We start from the raw sequence: 9,859 nt of genomic DNA on the forward strand, positions 1-9,859 counted from the left end.
GTAAAAGTGTATAAAAATGGCTTAAAACAAACATATTTTTGACTTTTAGGGGAAGCAGGATGTCTCCATTGCTCTCTCACTGAGAACTTCCTACTTCTTCCCATATCCTTTTCACCCACTGAATCAATATCTGTGCAGCAGTCACATCTCAGTATCTCTTGCATACTTGGAAATCTCCCTTCAGATTCCCACATGGATCTAGAATAAAGACTGGACATATGAAAGAAAACAGAAGTATTTCTGGGATTTGTTGCATCTCACTTAAACTTTTTTGCAGAACATAAAATCCCATGGATTATTGTGCACCTGGGCTGAAGAATTGGTGTTATGTTTCAGAAATGGAAGTAAATGTAGATTTGTACATTGCTAAAAAGTAGCAGCAAAATGTGGGGCAAATAGTAGCAGTATTTGAATGGATGGCATGATGACATGCAGGACGGTATGGAAGCTGCAGTTGCACCTGAAGCTCAGCACCCTACAAGGAGGGTAAAAAGAAAGTCAATAGGATCTTCTTCACCATCATCGTTTTTCATACCCAAAGTCTGCAGGGCTACAACAGGCTTTCACAGAAGTCCAACTGTGTCAGAGCTTTGTTGGGGGCCAGCTTGCCAGCTACACATCTGATCTGAAGAGCACTAGTAAGTATCTAGTTCAGGGGTTCTCAAACTGGGGGTTGTGACCCTCAGGGGGTCACCAGGTTATTACATGGGGGGCTGTGAGCTGTCAGCCTCCACCCCCAAAGCCCAGTTTGCCTCCAGGATTTATAATAGTGTTAAATAAAAAAAAAAGTGTGTTTAATTTATAAGGGGGGGATTGCACTCATAGGTTTGCTGTGTGAAAGGGGTTACAAGTACAAAAGTTTGATAGACACTGCTCTAGTTCATTGCTCAGAAAGTCCAGATAGTTACAAAGAATTGTTTTGCAGGGAGGGGGCGTTAAACGAGCTGAGAAGTTGGCACTTTAGATGACCTGAGCACAGAGTGCTGCATGGAGAAGGTGCAAGGAGCAGTGAGGAACTTGACCTTGCAGCAATGGAACAGCTGCTGCGCGGCTACTAAGTTAGTTCTCCTTGATCGCAAGAATAAGACGTAAGAAAGAAGTGCAGAGTTAAGACCACCCAAATTAGCATCAAGACACACCCATTCAATGCACTGTATGTAACCACACTGGGAGCAGGCATGAAGGAGATCTGATGCTTACTTTCACCATACTACACCCCATGCTTAACTTTCCTTGCCCTCACATGTAGCCTCCACTTGTGCTATACGGCTCAAGGATTTACAGGATCAAGGCCGGTCTCGTCTCTTTTTAGGATGCTAAAAGAAATGAAAGGTAGAAAAACACAGTTGAGTCTGCCATGAGAAACCACTTTCACACAACTAAATATCCCAGAGTACCACGAGAGTTGCAAATAATAGTTTTAACTGAGGCTTCCATTTTTCTCTTCCAGGAATTTTGGGGTTGGAAATTATCTGGTTTCATCCCCATCTGTACCGTCCACTCCTCATCTTTGGTTGGTTTTTTTGGTTTTAGTTTTAAAATAAATAAAATGCAAATACAAAACCAATGGACGCTGTGTTCATTCCTTAATTAGTGAGTATCAGATCAGGGCTACGGGCTGTGCACTGCACTAATTGTCATGCAAATGCACATGAAGTTTACAAATGAGTGGCTACTTGCGCTGAACTTGGTGGCAAAATTCCTACTGAGGTCAGGGGAACAGGACTGGACCCATTAGGGCAGGGCCACTCACAACCTATCTGAACTCTTTTCGCTTCCTTCCAGCGTACATTTGAGGTTACATCGGTAGTAGAGCTCTTTCGTATGGAAAATTCTTAACGGTGAGGGAGCAGATCTTTCATAATTCAAATCAAGTGAAAACACAGACTACTGAAGATGTGGGCCCATAACTTCCCACTGGCCTTGCCTGTGAGGTTGAATATCTTTGTAAACATTGGGCCTTTTCTGCTCAATCCATGAGAAAAATCACATGGAGAGGTGCCCTGCAACTGGCATTTTCATTCACCAATGCAAACTGGGTGCTTGACGTTACCAAATTAGTATGGTGTCATTTTACACCCACTTTATAAATGACACCAGATGAATTGGGCTCATTGCACTGGGAGTCCTGTGTGTGGAGTGGCTGCCATATCAGACATAAAGAGGAATCTGACTCTAAGGGATAAGTGAAGTGTCTGCGATCACTGATATTCCAACTGGATTTCTGATCTGGATAGAATTGTGATACATTGCATTTACTATGAACTTAGTATGTGAACCACTGAGCAATAATGTGTGTCTTCCTAGTTCTGTCTTGGTTTGGAATCTCAGGCTCTTCATTGGAGTAAATGAAAGTCACCTGTGAACATGTTTCTTTCTGCAGAAAGGCGAGGTGTTCTTTCTAACTCTCCTTTTTGGCACAATTACCACTTCTTTCAGCTCTTTGCACATTTGCTGAGGACTGTTAAATTATGTTTAGACTTTGCACCAACTAAGTATAAAGTGCATCTCCACAATTTTCTTTGTCGTGCTAACGAATTCCAGCATATATTTCTCCACCCAAACATACCCTTTCCTTCCCATTTACCATATGATTGTAACCAACAGGCTTGGTGCGCCATACCTCCATTATAACCGTGATATCCTAGAAAGGTAATAAGGGCCAGATTTATTTTGGATTTTAGCTGATATGTTTGGATTCCCTGAAACACTGCATTTACAAAATCTTGGCTGGATGTAAAATATAAGTATTCTGAGATATGTCATGCATTATAAACAAACTGTGATTCAACTTAATGAATCAACATCAGTGATTAATGAATCAACAGCAGTGACCAAGGCCTTGTAATCCAATATAAATAGATCTCTCTTTATGACAACACTGAGTTCAATATCTAGCTCCTGTGATTAAGCAATACAAAAACTCAGGTCAAAATAACTATAACTTTGGCAACTATTTAAAGAAGTAAACTCTGTTTTTTCCATATGATATATGTTGCTAAATTTTTAAAGGAAGCACTTTCTCAGTGTTTTGCCTTAGGGCATTAATACTGCTTTGAAACGTGTGCCAAGATGATGTAAAAAGATTTCATGCTTTCAAAACTGCTCAGAGTCTGTGTTGAAGAGCCTGGTGCATGCTAATCTACATCTAGAAGAGACATAATTTTAGCCAATCAGAGCTTAGAAAATTGTCTGATTTGTTTTCTGTTGTGATATTTTACACAATGGTAAGAATCTTGTAATCTGGGAAATAAATTTGTGTGATTCAGCCATCATGGAAATGGCTATAGGCTCCTCAATATGCTGCTAATTCCACTGTGGTCTGCAGAAAACAATTGGGAAGATTTTTATAGTAAACCACACAAGGAACCAGCAAATCCAACACTGCTCCTAGTGTCTGTTTATGCTGACTCTGTCACCTCAATGACACAGCATCACACCACAATACTAGCAATCAGGCTGGAGGCCCAACATGGAACAGTTTGCTGAACTGTAGAATCAAGATATCCCTCTGCTTCATTCGTCATTCCTTATTATTAACGATGACTGGCCTGCTATGCTCCTGTATTAGTGCACGATTCAGCTATTTTCAATTTAATTGTCTTATCTACAACATGAGAGCCGAGGAGGTGGGGAATCGATGGGGAATGATCAATGTGGAATGATTGTGGGTGCCCTGTCTCAAAAGGCCTGATCCATGCATGGTAAAGGCAATGGAGTCTTTCCATTGCCTTTAGAAGGGTTGGGCCAGGCCCACAATTTTAATCAGCTGAATTATGCAAAGATTGGTTGATACATTATAAACAAGGCCATTGTTCGAACAAACATGGACATTTATGTGGCTTGGTTGTCTACAACATGTTTTACAACAATTAGTTGCATAAACAAATTGAGGATGGCTGTAATTTGACTTCCATTTCTCCAGCCCCACTTCTGGACTTAAAGACAGCTTTTTGTATGCTAGTATAGATTACAACAGCTATGAAAATATGGCTTGTGCAAAAAACTTCCACAAAAAGCACGTTCTGCAAGCCACAGTTCCTTCGAAAATATGCCTGGCAGTTGCACAATCCTTATTTGCCTTGATTTTGTAATTTGAAATGCTTTTTTATGTAGGTTCCCTGAGATACAGCAGCCCACGCTCAGCAAAACTCTTCGCACACTGGCTTTTGCATATCCGTACCTGTTCGACAGCACCCCTCTCTTCTACAGGGTATGCGCTGAACATTCAACCTTTATTAAGATGCCATAAAATACATTAGCTTCCTGCAGTGAAGTAACTATCGCCTATTAACATGAGACTGCACATATTCAGGAAAATATACAGACTATTTTTTTAAAGGAAAACTATACGGGTTAGAAAACAGTGTTTGGCTATTTTTAGCAAATACCTGTTGATGTACAGATTATTTTGTGCTCAGTACAGGGGCACTCAAACATACTGGCAATTTACAATGAGCCCAAAAGCTGCCCCTAGGCCCAATTCTTGGATGTTAGTGGGAGTTCTGCCTGAGCAAAATCTGAGTCAGGTCATCAGTATTTGCACCATAATTTGCATAAAATGGAGATGATTGCATCTGCTCTTATATCTACTACTGGGCTCTGCCCACCGTGTTCCAGATCCCAGCATACAATAATCCAGCCTGACCAAGTGGCCATTCTTAGTCCTGAGACTAAGATGGCAAAGCCTCATCATCTTGGTATACAGGGCTACAGGGATAGGTGGTAAGTTCTTTGGAAACATGCAACAGACAAGAAAGCCATTAAATATAGACAGCCTGGACTTGATTCTCCACTGTGACCTAGCAGGGAGGACACAGGAGCTGACTGAGGAGCTGATCTGATTCCCGGCCACAGTCTAAACTGAAGCTCCAGGAAAAAGGCTTTAATTTACAACACTGGCATAAGGACCCTTAGGGACCTTACACCAGTGGCGAATAAGACTCAGATATAGCCTCACCCACTTCATTGTCCATCCCATTCATGCCCCAATGTATGAATGCCCCTGCCCTAGCCCCACTCTCTGCTTACACTGGAAGTGAAGAAGTGGCTAGCACAGGAGGCAGGGGAACTGCCTGTGGAAGCTTTCTGCTAGTGGAAAGTTCTGGTGTGTGGGGTAACTACTCCACCAGCCACCTCCAGCCATTTTATGAGGCCAGGTGACCTTTAGCAGAGCAGCAAATCTGGCCCCACTCAAGAGGTATTCTTCAGTAGTTCTCTAACTTTCCTTTTCTTGGTACCCCCATGTGTAATTTTTCCTTTTGATATCTCAGCTATATCTGTGTACTGGGGAGAGCTGCATGGAAAGCGTAATCCCAGTCCACTACAGGCATGGTGTGTTTGCCTTCCTCACTTGTTTCATTTTTGCTGCGCATCTGCCCGAGAGACTTGCACCGGGATGCTTTGACTATATTGGTGAGTGCAGAACACTGTGATTCTTGTCTTTACTATTCTTTATTTCCAGCATTGAAGAGTACAGAAGCGTGGGCATCTCATGAGGGATATAATATATCTGGAGCAGAGTAAATGGTTCATATCAGGAAAATGCATTCACTGTTTCATGCTCATGATTAGAATAACCATGCATAGTTGTGCAAGAAGCCATCTCCAATGACCTGCTGTTTCAGGAAGTATCATAGAATCTTTAATGACCACAAAGTGGTCCTTTGCCATCCAAAAATCTACACCATAGTGCCATGCTATACAGTACTGAGTTGGAAGAAAGACTGACTCACCAGTACCAGTTCTTGCAGCACACAGGTGTTTCTTGGTGATCTCCCATCCAAGCAGAGCTCCAGTCTAGTCCTACTTAGCTTGTAGTCTCTGGCAGAATCACAGCACAAAGCAATATACCCAGAACTTTGATTTATGGTAGGCAGGGATTCAGTGAGTTTCCAAATGGACAATTGTCTTAGTTTAGTAGCATCACAATAAGAGCTATATAAATTAGTAAAATAAATAAATAGAATTTTTGCACATAAGACTTGCTAAGCTGTCATAGGTGTATTTTAATGAAACACAGAGAAATTTCTTGTTAAATATTTTTGACTCTGTTGCAGGGCACAGCCACCAGCTTTTCCATATATGTGGGATCATTGGCACACACTTCCAAATGGAGGCCATCTTTATAGACATGAACGCTCGCCGTGACTGGCTCTTAGCTTCCTCACCACTTCTCTCTCGTTCTCAAATAGTTGGTTCAGTTGGCATCTCCATTATCATTAGTCTAACTATCATTGGGGTTTTCTCACTGGCTCTCTATTCAACACCAATGTCCTCTAGGAAAGAATAACTACATAAGCATTAAACTTTAAGTAGAGATTGATTTTTAGTTACATTGCTGCAAATGAGAAATACCAAGTAACATTAGCACTGGATCAGTGAAGGTGATGAGATTTTTTAATGAATGTTTTTCTTGGGAAAGACACTCACTCAAGGGGTTTTCAAGAGTGAACCATTTTATATTGCACTGCTTTTTGTACTATAACTTTAAAGTTGGAGACCAGATTGTGAAATGGTTTTAAATCGGGACAAGTTGATATTTTAGCATGAAATTATTTAGAAAAAAATTAAAACACTGTAAAAGGGAGAAGTGTCATATTTTGCAAGTCAGTATTTGAAGGGCAGATTTAATCCAAATGATAAAACTCAGTGTGATACCATCTTCTAAATCCAACGGCCATTTATCTGTGTTGCTTTCGACTGCTTTAGGGAGGAACCAGGAAACTTGATTATTTTGATTATAACATGATGGTACATTGTGCTTATGTCAGTTCATAGGCATAAGTGTCTATATTTTATATATTTAATAAGTAAGGTAACATCTTGAGCCTACTGAAGTAAATGGCACTTTTTTGCAACAGACTTCAATAAGAGCAAGGATTTCACCGTAGAATCCTAGTTGAAATGTCCCTAGGATTGGGCCTTTCAGTTCTTCCCTATGGAGATTATTCCAGTCTGAGTTCACTGTATGTTTTTCTGATATTCAGTCTAAATTTCCTTGGCCTGATTCTGCACTTGTTTAGGGCCTGATCAGTCAGTGGGTGTTTTCCATTGAGTACAATGAGGTGTAATTCAGGCCCTGACATCAGTCTTATATTGGGGTAGTTCCACTGACTTCCATGTTACTCCTGATTTACAGTAATGTGAATGAGAGGAGAATCAAGCCTCCACTGCTCCTAATTAAACCTCCCCCAAGTATGCACCTGCTGTAGCAGACACCTCATTGAAAAACTATCACTGAGAAGCCATCAAAATTGCAATCTGGGGTCATAAATTTTGGCTTGGAAGCAGATGGCATCCTGCGATAGGACCGACTTGCACTCAGCTGGTGACCAGAGAGGTACTAGGCCAGGTTGTAATGTCCGTTAGAGTATTTTCACAACTGTTTTTTATACATAGGAGTCTCTTATGTCTCAGGCTTTGAGGTTATCTGTGACTTGATTGCCTATTGGATTATCTAATACCTTGGAATATAATATTTTTATTAGGTACATAAACATGTAATGCAGAAAATTACAATGAGATTATCAAGCTTCCTGATAATTGTGTTGGTTTATTATATGTTTTGTAAATAGTAGCCTCCATCGAGGTGTAATAGATGCACTTTGGGTTGACAGTACAACAAAATCTTTAAATATATTCTGGGAAAAACACAACTTGGAAATGATCTTACTTTCTTCTGAGAGCTGATCAAGATTGCTATTAACATTTATTGGCACTGGAACATAACGATCTTATCCAACATTTTATTTAATTAAAAAAATCATAACCATGACAAGAAAAGTGCTAATATGTACTGTTTATCTATCTTGTCTTTTAGTATAACTGGGAAAGAGTCTGGTTTTGTTTGCAAGAAATGATTTAAGATTCAACAGCATTCATTAATTAATTAACCGGTACAACTTCTTTCTCAGTTGGTAGTCTAACTTTTCAGATTCAATAAGTCCTATTTTCTGTGACTACTACACAGCCACACTTAGATAACTTCAAAGATGCAGCGGTTCATAGGAGAACTACCTGTAAAACAACAGGTTTCTGTTGGACATGGTAGCTGCTCCTTCATCCTTCTAGACCCTCCAGTAGTGTCACAGGGGGATCTGGTCTGACACTTAACTAATTTGCTCTATTAAAATGTGTGTCATTGCAACATTTTCTGATCTTGGAACAGCATATGGAAAGAGAAGCCAGATTCATTATAATGTGTGAGATACACATTCAAAACTATACAATAAATTAAGCTATACAGATGTAAAGAAATAAAGTCTATTTATGAAGAATTGGTCTTGTCATATTATTACATGTGAAGAATGCCAGAATAACTGTTTGTTTCCTTCAGCCTCTCTACTATGTCTGTATTCCAAACACAGAGTCCTGCAAACTGAAGACCAATCTTTGACCTATCCTGTCCCAAACACTGACCTTAATTTCCATCCTGTACATCAGACTCCCAACCGAGAAATAGGCAAAGCCCTTCAAGTTTAAGACCAAATAAATCCAGAACATTATTTCAGTTATATATTTAAATTCAGTGGTACTTTATTGGCGTGGCAAGCTATATAAGTGTGGCCAAAGTGTAAAAAAAAAGACAGAGATGGCAGGTATCTGTCCAGGATAAAGTTACACTGTTTGAGATATGTCCAGAGGTGAAAGTAAGCCGGTATGCACTGGTACGGTGTACCCGTAAGAGCCGGTGCACCGTACCAGGACTGGCTTTCCCAGACAGCAATTTAAAGCCCTGGGGTAGTGGCAGCGGGGATTTAAAGGGCCCCAGAGCTCCAGCCGCTGCTACTGCCCCAGCCCTTTAAATCCCCACTGGAGCCCTGCTGCCGAAGCCCTGGAGTAGCGGCGGTGTGGCTCCGGAGGGGATTTAAAGGACAGTAGCGGCTGCTGGAGCTCTGGGGCCCTTTAAATCTCCGCCTGAGCCCTGCTGCCATAGCCCTGGGGTAGCGGCGGCAGAGCTCTGGCGGGTATTTAAAGGGCCCCAGAGCTCCAGCCACTGCTACCGACCCGGGCCTTTAAATCCCCGCTGGAGCCCTGCTGCTGAAGCCCTGGGGTAGCGAGGGCAGGGCTGGAAGAGATTTAAAGGGCTGGGGCGGTAGCGGCTGCCGGAGCCCTTTAAATTCCCGCCAGAGCCCTGCTGCCCCTACCCCAGGGCTTGGGCAGCAGGGCTCAGGTGGGGATTTAAAGGGCTCGGGGCTCCAGCAGCTGCTACCCTAGCAGAGCCCCAGGCCCTTTAAAGCTCTGCCAGAGCCCCGGGGTAGCGGTGGCAGCCGGGAGCCCCCAGGGCTCCTCAGTGATTTAAAGGACCCGGGGCTTTAAGGCCCTGCCTCTTCTGATTGAGGCCACGCCCCCTACTCAGGACTCCTGTGTACTGGTAAGTCCTCTAACTTACTTTCACCTTTGGATATGTCTGTCATTTCTATCCATTCCTGATCCAGTGCCAGGCTCTAAGTTCCCTCTAAACTGTGCAGCCACGCAGGGGGAGAGGTGCCTTGGCCCTGCCCCCCCCCCCGAAGCTGCCACCGTGGAGAGGTGCTCTCCCCACCCCTGAGCTGCTGTAGGCAAGAGAGAGCTGGGGGGAATCCTCTCTCCCTGCCGCAGCTGTGGGGCACCCTGCACCCTAAGCGCCTCATTCCCAGCCCAACCCCAGAGCCCACACCCCCAGCCAGAGCCCTCACTACCCTGCATCCCAATCCTCCGCCCCAGCCCTAAGCCCCCTCCCACACTCTGAACCCCTTGGCTCCACCCCAGCCAGCCACACATCACCTCCATATTGGTGCATATAACAAAATTCATTCTGCACATGGATGTAAAAAAACTAAAGGGAACATCAGCCAGGATGCTACATAGTATGATG

At 42.7% G+C, this 9,859-nt stretch overlaps 1 protein-coding gene across 2 annotated transcripts in view; it reads left to right on the plus strand.

Annotated features, from left to right (window-relative positions):
* PAQR5 (progestin and adipoQ receptor family member 5) overlaps positions 1-8,279 on the plus strand; it is a 36,652-nt gene extending 28,373 nt beyond the window's left edge. Inside the window, exons 6-9 of one of the 2 annotated variants that reach the window (XM_075133261.1) lie at positions 2,608-2,652; positions 4,117-4,213; positions 5,274-5,415; positions 6,060-8,279. In XM_075133261.1, the coding sequence (XP_074989362.1) occupies positions 2,608-2,652; positions 4,117-4,213; positions 5,274-5,415; positions 6,060-6,292 (517 nt within the window). In that variant the 3' untranslated portion in view covers positions 6,293-8,279. The remainder of the gene's footprint in view (positions 1-2,607; positions 2,653-4,116; positions 4,214-5,273; positions 5,416-6,059) is intronic. The other variant, XM_075133262.1, reaches the window with a different exon arrangement.
* Positions 8,280-9,859: the final 1,580 nt, after the last annotated feature.

The sequence above is a fragment of the Caretta caretta genome, chromosome 10, assembly GCF_965140235.1.
Source record: "Caretta caretta isolate rCarCar2 chromosome 10, rCarCar1.hap1, whole genome shotgun sequence".
Lineage (NCBI taxonomy): Eukaryota > Metazoa > Chordata > Testudines > Cheloniidae > Caretta > Caretta caretta.